This window comes from Nymphalis io, chromosome 8 (genome assembly GCF_905147045.1).
Source record: "Nymphalis io chromosome 8, ilAglIoxx1.1, whole genome shotgun sequence".
Lineage (NCBI taxonomy): Eukaryota > Metazoa > Arthropoda > Insecta > Lepidoptera > Nymphalidae > Nymphalis > Nymphalis io.
The window spans coordinates 8,033,467-8,050,086 of record NC_065895.1 but is presented as its reverse complement, the minus strand read 5'-3'; the positions used below and the strand labels follow the sequence as shown (position 1 = coordinate 8,050,086).

General features: G+C 30.9%; 1 protein-coding gene across 8 annotated transcripts in view; it reads left to right on the top strand.

The window, feature by feature from the left end:
- The first annotated feature begins 1,192 nt into the window (after positions 1 to 1,192).
- The window catches only part of LOC126769965 (trafficking kinesin-binding protein milt), a 35,058-nt gene continuing 19,630 nt past the window's right edge, over positions 1,193 to 16,620 (top strand). For 4 of the 8 annotated variants that reach the window (XM_050489028.1, XM_050489023.1, XM_050489026.1 and 1 more), the window contains exon 1: positions 15,271 to 15,706. Coding sequence is in view for 1 of the 8 variants with exons in the window: in XM_050489018.1 (XP_050344975.1) it covers positions 7,993 to 8,140; positions 10,110 to 10,214; positions 13,511 to 13,615 (358 nt within the window). In the remaining 7 variants the exon portion in view is untranslated. Of the gene's footprint in view, positions 1,463 to 1,814; positions 1,855 to 2,263; positions 2,354 to 7,841; positions 8,141 to 10,109; positions 10,215 to 13,510; positions 13,616 to 15,270; positions 15,849 to 16,620 lie in introns of those variants that run through there. The other 4 variants (XM_050489032.1, XM_050489025.1, XM_050489021.1 and 1 more) reach the window with 3 other exon arrangements.

Sequence of the window (16,620 nt, the reverse complement as noted above, 5' to 3'; positions counted from 1 at the left end):
ATACATAGTTATTGAAAATTTATAATTTGAATAATACAATGATTTTGTCTTCTTTTCAGTTCCATATGTCGCTGTATATACAAATTTTTGTGAAGTAGTTCAGCAAAAAAGCTATAAAATAGCTAATTGCTTATTACAGAAACCAACACTTACGATTTTCTTATCTATGGTTGTCTTGATATTCATAACGATAGCATTAACAGTATCTGTTATTTTCATGGCCGGAATAACTTGTTTAGTTATTTTCTTTATTATGGTTGAAAGTATGAAAATAATATTTAACCAATTGTTATATTATTATAAATAATTAGTATATATTGCATGTTCATTATTATTTGTTTCAGGTCTTTTTGCTTTGATCTGGGTATTTTTGTTGGCCAACGTCCTAGCTATTACAGTATTAACCTTAATGATAACTCATTTCATTCGAATAAATTGTTAGATAAAATAAAAGGACTAATGTACTTCAACAAAAAGCTAATTTATAATTTTGTTAAGAACATAAAATTATTGTAATTAGTAATAATATATAAAGATGTACTATTAATATTATAAATAACTGCATTTTGATTAAATTAAATTTAATAGTTTACTTAAAATTAAGTTACTACACCTTACTACTACTAACCTTACACATCTCTAATAAAATGTTGTAATAATTTTATTATTTTCTAAGCGATTCAAAATATGTATTTAATAATAAAACATCATGGAATTGAAATCTGGTTTTAATAACAATAAATTTAAATAAAAAACCTTTCAATACTAACTATTTAGTTTTTTTTATTTTGATTAGCAAGAACCATAAATACTTTTTTTAGGTCTTCAAAGATTGTGTTCTGAAATATTGCCCGTTTGGATGTAGCTTATCACTGTTACATCATATAAATATTATAACATAAAAAATATGTTTCATATTATTCAGTATTTGTATTTCAGTGTTTATTGGCATTATTACATTACATTGACATTAGAGAGCAGATCAGTAATTAAAAACTAAATTAATTTAAATTTATATTAGTAATGAAATTTTAATTTACTTGAACAGTGGCATTAGATATATAGTGATTTTAGGAAACAATTAAAACTTGGTGTAAAAAAAAGGAGTATTGTTACGGGTTATGTGCATCGAGTTGGTTTAATTACGGGATCCGATTCAAAATGACTACCAACAGAACAGAACGTAGGCGCTATGTACTCTGTACTACAGTTTACAGCAGCTAGACAAGATTAGTCTATAATTTTTGCTGCATAGTCTATGGGTATCAAAATTTAGGATTGAGAACGACCTTATCGTAAAATTTTTGCTCGTGAAATAATTATTCTGAAAAATATGTCGGTTTGTTGCTATTAATAGATTTAATTAAACAAAGTAATACATTATTGTGCTGTGATTGTGATACAATGGATTTTTTTAAACAAGGTCAGGGTTCCTAGCATCGTCGATGATGTAAAAATGAGTGTAAGTTCCCTGAAATTGTTAATAAAAATATAAGCTGTAAGCATATATTATCAATAAGATTACAGTTATTTATTTTATTTTATATTGTTGTCTAATACACTATAGGGACTAAAACAGTTATGTAAACATTATAGAGTAATAACAAATGCTTTAATAGTTTATTTATTAGTTTTTGAAATTGAATGAATATCTTAAGATAAAATATACAAAATACCACAAAGGTGACAAAAGTTAATAATTAAAAAAAATAATTATTTTGATAAAAGTAAAATGGAAGTGGTACATTATGAACCAGATTGTGCCATCCTTTTGTAGTTAATATCGATTTTTAATAAATACTTATATTTTACAGGATATGAATCTTCATACCAGTCATCATTATAAATAAGATTGTAAGTCTAAAATGTTCAGTTTCAATCATTTCAATATGTAATCAAATAGTTAATTTTTCTTTTTTTGTTCTTATCTTTGTTAATCCCATTGAAATTTGATAAGAATCTTATTTTTAAGAGAAAGAAGAGATTGTATTATTTGTGTCTCAATCCATTGTTAAGCAAAAGTATTATCGGGTCTATTCTTTATTGGGTATCGGATGTTTTTAGTTAATATATATAATATATATGGGTTTAAATTAATAATGTTCATCTGTACATAATATGTTTTCTATTATACAATATTTTGTTTTTTTTTTTTTTTTATTTAATTTAATAGCAAAAAAAACTATTAAATTATGTCTATACAGGAAAATAACAATTATAAGAAAATTAAAAGAGCCACATAATCATCTTCGGTTCTTTATAGGTCAGTTCGGCAAGCTGGCGGCCCTCCAGGATGCGGCTCGCGCGCCCTCGCTAACTCCGCGCACAACACGAAACGTTGCTACGATTACAGGTAATTTATTAAGTATTTATAAAAATGAATATAACCAGTAAAATAATAATTAAAATCACTTCAAATCCAGTGTTGAAACAAGTCTATCTAGATCTAACTGAGGACGAAAATTTTTGCACACTATTTTAATATGCATACATGAAATCCATTAGCTTAAACATAAATATTTTATCTATAAGATACTCAATTGCAACTGCCAGAATGGCGCCAAATATTTGTGCACTTAAAGCTCAGGCGTCATATATTTGGTAAGATCTTTAAATATATTGTACTGATTGCCATTATTTAAAGCAAAAACCGTAGTCCTATTACTTTAAAATGAGACTTCTTTGCAGAGTAATTTGTTATGCATAATAATAATGTGTAATATAAACTATATAAGTAAAACGTTGTCAAAAAAAAAGTTTAATGCTGTTCTTTCTTATTCAAACCCCTCAAATAATAGCTATCTAATATTGCAAAACAAAAGATTTTTACATAGTAACATTTAATAGTTTTATTATTAACTTGCTATGTCATTTTATTTACGTTAAATTTGAGTTACACATATACATATTTAACGTTGAAAAAATGTATAAGTATACTTTAAGTTGTTATAGCTTAAAGTTTACTCTAAGGAATTAAGGAAAAAAAAATTATGGAATTTCAGAGTGGGTAACAGAATTAATAGATTGCTTAAAAAGTATTAGTCCTTAGATAAACCAGATTTTATGTAAAAGTTGTAGATGGTTTCTATATCTCTATCCTTATGTATATTTGTGTGTTAACAATTCATAAGTAACAGCCAATGAAATCTACTGGTGGTAGGGCTTTGTGCAAGCTCGTCTGGGTAGGTACCACCCACTCATCAGATATTCTACCGCAAAACAGCAATACTTGATATTGTTGTGTTCCGGTTTGAAGGGTGAGTGAGCCAGTGTAATTACAGGCACAAGGGACATAAAATCTTAGTTCCCAAGGTTGGTGGCGCATTGGATATGTAAGCGATGGTTGACATTTCTTACAATGCTATTGTCTAAGAGCGTTGGTGACCACTTACCATCAGGTGGCCCATATGCTCGTCCGCCTTCCTATTCTATAAAAAAAAAAAAATATATATCCCGTTTTTGCTTATACTTCGGTTAAGGAGTAATATCTGGCTGAGATGAATCAGTGAATAAAATATGTGATACGGAATATAAGTACCAGTGTACTTAATTTAGCACTTGAATGAAAGTCAAGTTGCATAATAATGTTGTAGGATAGTTGAGTTGTCACTTATGAATATTTAATACTCTGTGCCAATCAATTTGTCACTAGGCATTATTGTATTTTAAACACTTAGTATCTAATCCAACTCGCCGGCCTTGAAAACGGTTACAAAATTGTACGTGAAACTACGTTTAAATACGTTTTGTATATAAATATTTAAAAAAAATCATATATTATATTATTTTTATACTTTGACAGTAATTAAGTTATTGTACTGAATATATAATTGTTCTGTCGTCATACGTATATTTCTTTTAGTCTTCGTTCGTGTTTGCGAGCATGAGTCATATATGAGTAATTCGTAAAATCGAGCTCATTCCCACATTTGAGTTGACCGTTTAAGTAATTTTGAGCTCGGGGTTATATATGAAGTTCATCTTTGTAAAATGAAAAATGGCATTATCTAAATACTGTTTAAATTTTATAACTTGAAATGCTTGATATATTTTTTCGTGATATTTCCGTATCAAACAGACAAAAAGGTTAAATATAAAGGTCGTTTGTATTTTCTTCAATGTCGGAACATGATGTATTTTAAAAATGTTTTGAAAGTATTCATTTTCTAAAATTTCGTATACAGATATCACAGATATAACCTAGTATTATCGTTAATATGCAAATAATATTTTAAGTAAATGGTAATTATTTCAAAATAATTAATTTATAAATATTAATCGGGTTTTTATAGTTTAAATATATTTAATGAGTAAAGTATGTACGGTAACGACCTAACTTGTTTGCTATATATATGTATATTACATAAAAAGGTCATGTTCTTGATGTCTTACAGGTCTGAATTATCACGTACATGTAAATCTTGCATCCATATTTGCCTACTGTAAGCCATATGTATATTATGTTTTATTTAATATACAGTTTGCTTACATACCAAATAATGTCAGCTTTTTGGTTTGATTTATCTTTACAATCCGTCTTTTCAGACTGATCGATACAACATACAGGCGTCAATGCGTACGGTTAACCTTTACCCTTAAAATGTTATCAAAAAATCAAAATTAATTTTTTTATTCAATATACGTTGCACTTACTTATTCATTGTCATAAATCCACCACCGGTTCGGAAATAAACCCGTCAGGCCTGAAAAAGAACATCAGCGGGATTTTTTTTATATCTCCTCCACGTAATACACAACAATAGAATTGATTTTTTTTATTTGAAGTGGCCTGGAGGCGTTCGTTTCAGTTCCAAAGTGTGCGATCATCGAAAAAGTCATTGGTTGTGTAATAAATATACTTTAGTACACTAAACGTTCTTTTTCTTTTAAATTTTACAATTGAATATTTTTGAACGTTTTGTTGTTAAAGCGTATCACATTGTTGTTTTTGCGTACATATATTTATGTATGTATGTAATCTTATGGGATTATCAAATTTATATTCAGAATCGACCGTCATTATTTTAGTTTCTTTAAATTTACATCTTAGTGAATATTTTGGGTCCCGGTTATAAATTGCACGAATAGACCTCTTCTGCAGTAAACAAATCGTATTAATATCGGCTGCATTACCCCAGAGTAGAATGCTATAAGACATTATAATTACTTCACTGCCATAAGACATTATAAACACTTTCACTGGTGGTAGAGCTTTCTGCAAGCTCGTCTGGGTAGGTACCAACCACTCATCAGATATTCTATCGCAAAACAGCAGTACTTGGTATTGTTGTGTTCCGGTTTGAAGGGTGAGCGAGCTTGTGTAGTATTGTTGTGTTCCGGTTTGAAGGGTGAGGCACAAGGGACATAACATCTTAGTCCCAAAGGTTGGTGGAGCATTAGTGACGTAAGCGATGGTTAACATTTCTTACAATGCCAATGTCTATGGGCGTTGGTGACCACTTACCTTACATCAGGTGGCCCATAAAATCCGCCTTCCTATTCTATAAAAAAAATATGTGGAAATAACTAAAATACACTAGGCGAGCCGTATTTACATCAGTCAACATACTTTTTTTTTTACCGTGAAAGCTGCAGAGCTGAGTCTATTCGCCAATTTATTAATGTGATATAAAATATATATATTCCCTGGTATTGCACCCATTATATTGTATTGTTTGCTGCTGTTACGCTCCTTCTTACATCTGACGATATATAGTTACTACTCGTTGTGAGATACCCCAGATACACGAATTCTCTTAGTGACTCGAAGGTGTTATTATCACCAAAATAAATTTCTTTTCTTTTTAAAATAAAATTCATTAGAATACACTATAAACCCAAATTACTACGTGTTGGTATTATTACTTTTTTAATAAGTAGTTTTGTTTTCAATGTTTTCAATTTTACTTTTAAAATAACATGAAATATCAGATCAGGTTTTCAGGTCACATACTATCGTAATACTTTTTAGTGTCCTAGTGTGCTACTTTAATAGATTTAGTTTTATTCATCCCGTAGCAAGTATTCAAGGCAAGGCACACTTTATTATAATAAAAAAAACATTAACAATGAGTAACAATCGGTAACTATAACAATATTAAGTTCATTATAGTTTTAGTTTTCCTTTTGACATAGATTATTATTGTAAAGTTTTAGCTTATTACTTTAAAATAATTGGTATAATATCATATAAATCGGGTACTACAGCTTGAATTATATATTTCACAGAGAGCGATATAGAACTCGATGAAGTTTCATTACGAGAGAAGTTTCATCAAAAATGTTTTGTAGTTTTATTATATCCTTTCATGGAATTAACCTCGTTTATTTTAACTATAAAATACTACAAAGCGTTACAGTAGTTGAGCTTTAACGTGGAGCTTATGAATGGGGGAATGGCATATAAAAGTTTTGCGATTGGCAAGGTGCCAGCTGTTATTCCGGGAGGGCGGGCGCCCGCGCAGGCCCAGTCTCACGCCGCGATTCCGCCGACAATGAGCCTATCGTCTCACGCCTCACGCCCGCGTTAACAATAATAAATTTATACTGAACTGTCGGCTGAGTACTGACGCCACTTTATGCACTTACTTCAACTTGTATCTTAAAATAATTTACATCATTTGGAAATACTGTTTTCCATATTCGTTTTGTTAATATTTTTAAAACGAAGTTATGTAGTTTTTGTTTAAGGTTTATATGACTGTACAAATCGTAGGATGTTGATATGAATTGTAGGTGTGTTATTACTTTTTAATCATTAATGACAAAAATCGAAGAAAATACTATGACAGGTACTAACAAATTGTTGTGTAACGTCGCCTTATATTATCATATAAAATAACAATGTATATTGAAATTTTGATTAATTAAATTTTAAGTTAGCTTAATAATTGAACAAGTAGTAACTACATCGAATCATTTAAATAGTGATGCAACATTACATAAAATGCCGGTGTTTGGGTGCCCCAGTCTACGTAACGAATTAAAAGTGCTATAATTTATTATGAAATAGTGAACCATAATATCTAGAATATTTACGAAATGTCTTGTAAAATTCACTCATTATTTTTTTAAACTCGTTTAAATTACACTAGATTTACTGGTAAGGCAAATATAATCTTGTTACTGTCGATGCAAGCGTAAGTACGACTGGGTTACATAACGGAAAAGTGGTATCGGCCAGTGTCATACCATCTTTGCTTCAGGTGTATAATCCTACAAGAAAAAAGTTGGATATAGTTATAACTTATCAATCAGTTGAACCTTATTACGAACACTTACAATAATAGACCAAGCTTTGTCGTCTACATAGTTCGCGTATTTTGTAACTAATTTGTAATTGCTTAATAACGCGTAATATAACTATTATTACGCCCTTTGTTTCCAATTAAGTCGCAAGGTCACTCTTATACGAAATTATTGTACACGGGACGACAACAAGAGGTGACTCGTCTATGGTATTGATGCCAGCATATTGACGACATCCTTATTTTTATTAGCGCTTTGCCGAGTGCGTCGACCGTGCCGCCTCCACAGCTGAACTGTGCGTGTGGCCTCGGTATCATTTCTATTTCTATAGAACTTTGGCAGTAAATACGTTTATTATTTATGTCTTTTGATTAAATCCTACATTTGTTGTGCATTCGTTCAATTATTGTAAACGAATGATTGTTATAAATAATATTATAATTAATATAAAATAATAATTAAAGTATATATATGGCATTAAGTAAAATAAATACTTAATATGAAAATGCATTTAAAGTGTGAAAATATCTGGGGATGAACTCCATGTAAAGGCAGAACAAAACAATACAATTGCTTTCTCAGCTGTAGTTGCCGATAGCCTCGCCAACTGTATTCATTATCGAGTTTTATGACGTTCTTTCCATTATCAAGTATCTAGATTATAACATGAATGATTATTAGGGAAACAGTTTTGAGTGCACGTACGCAGACTTGGCGTTGGCTGTGACTTTTTTTTTTGTTTTTATGTGCACGTCCAAACTTTTGTTTTGTGTGTCCACCGGCAGTGGTTGTGTATGTGTTACTATGAGTGAGAGGCGATCTAGGCCGCGACCGCGCAGGCGCAACGATTTGCACGACAAGCAACAGGATTTACTATTTGCTTGGAGTGACGGTGAGTTTGTTATATGTCAAGGAAAAGTGTGGATGTTATCTGATAAATGGCGGGTATTATTGTATTTAAAACAATACGAAACTGATTACACTATAGCTAGATTATTAAAAAAGGACGTTGAAATGAAATTAACAGTATTGAAACTATGTTTTTTTATTATATATTACATGTTGAAATTATAATTAATAAAATAAATATAAGCTATATTAAAAAATGTCAGCCACTAGTCTATCATGTGATACTCAATTGCGGTAAACTTGACTGATAAAACAATTAAAGATTATAAAGTAGGAAATTTTGTGTTTCAAGACGTTTAATTTTCTTTGAGTACCTTTAAAATTTATCTTTTTTATTTAACGTTAAAGACTTAGTAACGTTATGTAGGTGCGTAATATGTGGTCGACCTAAATTTTTCAGGGAAACCTCAATAGTTTAACGTAACAGTTAATTTCTCGTAATGACAGTGTTATTGTATGTAACAGAACTAGGATATTTGCTGAATTTTATATAACCTGACCCCAATAATGGTAGACTTACAAACCACGAATGCTTGTTTATTTTAATTATTAATCGCTCGTTTAGTCTTTTTTTTGTGTGAAATATTAGACGGTAACGCTAATGTGACAAAGGGTTTTTCAAATTCAGCTTGTGATTATTTAAAAAATATATAATTTTGTATCTTAGCGCCGGTATCGTGCCGGACGACGCGCTTATTCAAAAGAACGCATATAGAATTCAAATATCATTTTACCGTTTTAATTATTCCGCTATATACCGTGTACGTGTTGTACACCACATATTTTAGCAATTTTCGTTAAAAGCGTTATACAATTCAGGAACCTTTAGTATTCTGTTCTTACGTATGTTTTATAGACGTTACGATTCCCTTTGCGAAATCTAAACCTTTCTTAAAATTTTCGTGAGGTATGTACAATTGACGCTTTTTAAAATTCGAACTTACGTCTTTCAACTAAAACTTAAATAATAGTTTCACTTTGATAATATTTGTTAGATATAAATAAATATTCGTGCGTTTATCATTTAAGACACAATGCTTTCGTCGTCACTTAGCATCGCGAGATATATATAATAAGTATATCTGCTTAGCACGATACAAATTGTGTGAACATGTTTTCAAAGTCAAATGAAATGAATATATGCACAATTGCATAATCTCCTCGATGTTAGATAAATTGCATAGGAACAAAAGCATTAGTTCTATCCGCTTGGTTTTAGCTATATAAAAGAAGTTGGGATGTACGTTCCTGCAGATGGCGCCGTCAGTCGCTTGCTCCGAGAGCGCTCACTATTGATTCTGTCTGCTCCATACTGGATGCAGTCCGTATACTCTCGTACAATAGACGTAGATATACTCAGTAATATAGACGTCGCATTCCGCTAACTTCGATTTTCTAGCCGTGGTGGCTATCATCATAAGGCCACGTAGCACTTTCTATTTATTTGTTATATTGCTCAAGATTTGTCTTTATTGTACTTTAAAGAATTTATGAATTATTTTGGGATTATATCGGGTAAACATTATTATCGGTACACTATTATGACAACGATGACATAAATTAATTGATATTCTGCTTTTGTTCAATAAAAAACTAATGCTAATGAAATATATATATATTACTAACGGATTGAATACGAAATAGAAACCGGGATTTGGCTCTGATTAAACCCAAATCATGATCTTTTGTTAAACGCAATTAAATAGTTGATTATAATTTAACCTCCGTTTAACCTATAACGATTCTCCGAATTATATTTAAAATTGTTTTAAAGTGAACACCGTCAAAGGATAGGTCGACCAAATTTTAACGTCGCGTTCATACGTTCTTGATCGAACTCCTATGATTATTTAAATATATATTAATTATTGTCTTAACAGAAAACCAAAATTTTATGTTATCATTAAGACTAATATTTTTGTTACTTGAAATATATTTTTTTTTGCCTACAGAGCTGTGCAATAGCGAGGAGGTGCCTGAAGTAGAGATCGTCAGCCTTCTTCAAGAACATATTCCAAAGTATCGCCTGAGAGCCGACAGTCTCACACAATTTGGAGGTAAATATCAATAATAGGCTATACAATTTATATAATATGTATGTAGAAGATACTCATCCGAAGATTTCAAAAATTATGTATCGGTTAAAAGGTAATATGTTTTGTTATATGAAAAAAGATTTTATTCTACTAGTTTATATGCCACATATATACTATTTAAATTCGAAATTATCTTATTGTCTGACGTTTAAATAATATGAATAACACTTGATTGAATCTAATTAAACCCGCATGATGCCAATTAATATCTTTTGTTAACGTATACTATTTTTAAAACTGTTAAATCAAGTTATAGTACTTAATAGATATATCGTTCAAAAGTTTTTAAGTGCCTATTTTTTATTTTGTAAATTGTACAATTCTAATTTTAAAGCTCGATTCTGTGTTTTAGTAGGATTTTGCGATTACTATAACCAAATTCTTAACTTCTATTCGGCAATTTTTTTACAATAAAAAACTACATACACAATTAATGAATTTTGTTTCTAAAAGTGGGCAAACCCAATTGGAAAATTAACAGATTTCATGCTGTGACAACGCGTTACATTATCATAAATTATTATTAACATATGTTATTGTGTGGTTCTGAAGAATTGCAAACACAGAAATTGCCAAATATTTCAATGTAAACGCAACATGAAGGGTCGAATGCGAAGTTTGACGTGAAAGAAGATCAAATCGTGTCTCGAACATTTTTGTATTATATATCGCTGTATATCACTTTGAAACAGTCACGTCCTATCTAAAAACGAAACTTGTTCAATTTAACAAAAGACGATTGCCGAGAATCCTTTCTCCTGTAATGTCAGCCAAGTAAATACATACACATATAGTTTATTTATAAATATAAGAGGATCTTTTCTTAAAGTGTTTATGTATTAAAATGTTTTTCAAATTTCTCAGCTGGCGGGTTGAGTAAGTAAAAATAATTTATATTTAGGTTTTAAAGGTCTACGAGTCAGGTGTTCGATAGTCGCTTTGTAAATTCTAGCACACGACACAGTAATATTTCTACTCTTAGCTATATTAACACTAGATTCTATATTTAAAAGTGTGCACCTGTTCATTTTAATAACTAATTAACGCACAAGATAAATTACATGACATTATTTTAAGTATTCGTAATATTCTTCTTTTGTTCACCTCAGTTAGGATGAAATTCATTAATCACATACATACACGGTACACCACGTATATTTTGATTTTCAGTTTTCTTTTCTTTGGTAATTCTATTTATTTATTTTGATTTTTACAAAAGTATAAATATCATAATAGCTTAGTTTTAATGTCGCGACGAGTTTGAAAATGCAGTAAAATAGTTTGTAAACAAAATAAAATACCATAATCATGAACTATACTACTAACTACAGCTGAAATCATCATGAAATGTTTTTGTATTGGTAGGTATTGTTTTTACACATTTGTATTGAAACAATTGGTTACAAACAATAATATTTCTTCTTGAGTTAGACACGTTATGTTCCTAGGAAATGAATTTCAAATCGTGGATTTCTTTTGGGAAAACGTATTTATAACTTGTTTTTTTTTCGTAGTATGATATCTTATACGATATTGTAATCTTTGTTAACGAGAATTATATAGAATTACCTATGAATAACAGTTAGTATTGTTGTTATTTCAAAGATGATTTACGCAGTAATTTATCATTTCAATTGACACGACCTTCAACACAGTCGGCACTCGAGAAGTTTTTATGCGAATTAATTCGATTCACAACGTAAGTCAGAAAAAATGTGAGATAAAGTACTGTATACACAATAATTTATTAATTTATAATTCTTATATCTTTAATGGAAATCTAAATAAAATTAATAATTTATTTAAAATCCTAATGTATGGACGACGTATTTACCTAATGATAATCATGTCTTCGTATTTGCGTATACGAGGATTGAATTATAATGTTGTACTAAAAGATGCGCTTTCTCATGTTTTCACTTTGTGTTTCGTTATATTCATTAACTCTTAACTTTCTTGTCTATTTAACGTTAATATATGAATAATTAACGTCCTAATTTATAAATTTGCATACGCTACAGAAATAATCGTATAGTAAATTTTAACGTTCATTTAAAGTTAATTTTGTGACGTATTGAGAGATAACACGAATATAATAAGAGAGTTTTATTATTTACGCGTTTACTATAATGAAAGTGACTTAAATTTTTCAGATCAGTTTTTTCCGAAATCGATGAATTAGCATGAATGAAAACCATGTTTCAAGTTAGTGTGATCTTGCTTAACCAATTAAATTGTCATTCCATTATAGTTTTGCAGCAGTTTTTACTAGTGTAATAAAAATGTACTTTATTATTCATTAGAAAGAACTATACGCCTTTTTTTAGTCATAGAATAATTGAAGATCTTAATTAATGTTGGAGTGATCGGGATTCTCGAAGCTGTTCCGTCCCAGTAAGTGTAAGGCGCGGTTTCCGGCGCCAGCGTTGTGTTGAACGATGACGCTATAAATAATGGTGTCTCATCGTAAGAGTCATCGTCCGCTGACCAGAGCGCATTCCCAACCGGTCTCATGCGTGCCATCTGTCAACTGGCTGCAAGTACTAGCGTGCCATTAGCAGGCCTATGGCATCACAGGCATCCCGTAATGACTGCTCAGTATTCAGTTTCTAGTTAGTACATGTACGTCGACTCTTAGCTTTTATTATCGAAGATCCGTAGTGCGTTAGTAACAAAACATTAAAAGCGAATGTTTATGCTTTAATAAGTGTATCAAATTATATGATTTTTTTACCGTTTCCATTGTAAATGAAAAAAAAAGAAAAAAGTTCAAGTAGTAAGAAAAAAGTACAAGTTCTACGAATAGAAAAAGTAAAAATAAATTAGAATGAACTGCACGAGTCTGCCGGTTTACTATTACCGTAGAATGTCGTAGATTAAGTCACGTGATATCAAAAACAGGAACAAACTGGATTGAAAGTGGACGGGGAATGTTGTAGGTGTGATTCAGCGCTCCTCTAATGTAGCCGTTTCTGTGTGTAACAGTTTGATAGTGAGGTGTTACTAGTTTTTCAGCTACTTTGTTATGAATTTGAATACTTGCTTTTTAACAAATAAATGGATAAAGGTAGATACAGTATTGATAGTTAGGAACGCTTGATAACTGTAATTTTACGTCTACGTGTTTTTTTTTTTCATTATTGAATTAGAGCTGCTACAAGTTGCGAATATATATATATATATATATATTTATATACAATTTTGTTTAAATTCGTTTTATATGTGTAGTGTGTTTTATATAATGTATTTGTTTGCAGGTTACGAAAATCAAGATTGGTTCATACCATCGCCGGCGCTGCCAGTCAGCCCGGAAGACCTCGCACTCACGCCTGACCAGATCAGGGAGACGCTCAATTATTTTCGTGAGTTTATACTGATATAATTTACTAACTTATTATTGTGATATTATACTGTAGCAAATTGAGCGTTATTCATGCCTGTTGTTCAAAATTTTGTGCTTAGCTATTTAAATAGGACTAAATACATAACTATCTCTGTCTCATGTAACAATGAAATGAATGCCTTTTAATATCCCCTCTCCTTGAGCGAAGGTTTCCTTTCATCGTGAGAAGAACATTTTTGAGATTATTCAATCACCCTGGTTTAATGCGGGTTGGTGATGAACATGTGAAAGAATTTCATCTAGCAGATGATGGTTTTTAAACGATGTATTCCTTTACTGAGCATTAAATTATAAATAAAAAGGAAAATTCAGTTGTGGTTGCCGGGTTTGAACTCGCAATTTCACGCATTCTTATTATTGGGTCATATCGGCTCTGGCTCTAGGCCATATTGCTCATGTTGTGGGTTAAAAAGAATAGCAATAAATTTAGTTCTTTTAGGATTAGCAATGATGTGTGTGTGTATTTATATGATGGGACCTGGTGATAACCTAATGCTATATTGTCTAACAATTCAGCCTTCCTGCGTATCAAAGTTTAACAATTCGTTATATATATTTATAAGTTATTTATTGTTAAACTTTAGAAAATAAAAAAAAATAGACACGATTCTTTTTTATCGAGATTATAGTTTTTACTGTGATAAAAATAGAGTATTTGGCTTATTAATGTTATTTCAGGTAAATCACAAGAAATGTTTGATTAACCTGAATGTTGTTATCACTGTTTAATGTTTGTTTTTCATTTCGTTTAATGATAGGTTTGTAAAACACTTTATTTTAAGAAACTTGAGTTCAGCTGATTATATGTTTTTTGGTGCTCATATATAAAAATCTTATCTGTTACACCGATAGAGTCCAAAACATAAGGTTTTCCTATAATCCTACATTCTACTTCTTTATTTTTCCTTTGACAATTTTCATTCGGTTATAAAGTCGTAACAATGGTGACAATTATTCTTACTTAATTTATTTAATTAATGAATTCGTCATATAAGACAATTTAATTTGAAAGGATTGATGCTGACTGCTAATGAGAAGCTTCAAAGCTTCTCTACAAAAGGAGTAATGACCAAGTATTTGCAAATCTCAATTATTAACTATAATATAATGTAAAATCAGTTGTCTACATTTTAATAATTATACGGATAATTTCATTCTTAAAACTAAACTGGTGAATAAATATTTGTACACGCAAAACGCCTTTATTGGATTTTTTAATTTTTTTTAAAAATTAAAATAAAATTGTATGCTGGTACTTTTTTAATAAAGATACTTAATTTTAGCGCAAATAAAATATCAGTCTAATAAATATTTTTACATGACGTCACGTTATAAACGTATTGTCTATTATAAGCGAAAATCGCATGTTTTTCTGAAATCATAAAATAATATTCGTATTCATATGAACTAACATGTGGAATTAATTTTTGAGAAAAAAATCATACCTAACTATTGTAAAAGTTGTTGAAACCTTGACCTTACAGCAAAATTTACTTGAAAATAGGTGCGTAATTTAAGTAATTATATACAGCGTATCAGTAAAAGCGTGTAGAAATCGTTCAATAGATAAGAACATTGTTCTGTGTAATGGACGTTGCGGCAAGCGACATGCCAGTCTCGCCAATGCGGTCAGAGCGCATGCGCGGCGCCTCGGCACGAGTACCAGTGCCGGTCGTGCCGGTAGCCACGCGACACGCGTGCTCACCCTTCCGGCGATCGATACCGCGGTACCGCGCCGCCGCGCCGCCTCCTTTTGTGCACCGCTTCAAACGAGCTGCGTCGAACATCTCTATGTTTAGCGTGGACACCGGTGCACCGTTGCATTGCAATACTTACTGATTTACCGCAACCGTCCTTCTATACCATATATATCCAGCGTTCCTGAAAAGTTCCGTCGCGGTCGTGACCTCATTCTTTTTAAAAATCGATTTGTGATAAAACTCTTACATAAGATTGTGATACATTACTTAAGCATTTTCAACGTCCGTTGGAATAATCGTCTCTCGAACTACCGCTGGTTAGTGTTTTGTGAAGGGCGCACTTGAATACGGTATATATATATAATTTCTGAATTGTCGTGCAATCGATTAAGGTGTGTTCGGGATTGGGAAAAGCGCGTCGCGACGGCGATCACGGCGCCCCGCACCCCGCAACAGCTGTGGGCCACCGCCAGACTATCCGTTATATTGACCGTGAGAGCATAATTAATATGTTCATTGCTATTTATTAACGTACTTAATATTTTAATTAAATTATTCGGCTACTTAAAACTTAATCGTATAATCATAGTTCGTGCCTATTGTTATCTGTCTGTATCTATATAAACATATATATTTTAAAACACGATGACGGCCTCTGATGTCATTATGTTTGTTTTATCAACATGTGGAATTTAATTAAAAAAAAATAAAGTAACCAAAACGCCAAAGAAATAAGAACAAACATGAGTTGATTTTTATCTCTTTGCTCGTACTGAATTAATATGCCGGTATTAGTTTCGATACAGTGCGTATTTGGTAAGAATGGTACACAGTACGTATTATGATTTACTTGACGAAGCTTATATGTAAATTACGTGCATATTACACAAGTCTAAGTAGCAGAGAAAATAAAGAGCGTTACGTTAGAATAGAGAATAATTAACATAAAGACCTGTTTCTTATTATGCCGATATTCGTATAAAGATAATTTAATTTAGTGTTAATTACAAGATCGTTTAAAAGCCCTAAAGATGCTGTTTAAACTCAGTCTTAGTGTAATATTTAAAAAAATGTAAGAGAAAGCAAATTATATGTACCCAATCAAAATATCGAATGTTTGAATTTTATTTGCTTCCCTTTTTAGTAACAATACTTTCATCGATTTCAAGCACTGGTCAAACGTTATTAATAAATTATATTCATAATAAAATTACCCAAGGGTGCTCCTATATAAAAATTGATGTTGGTATATCTGTTTGAGATC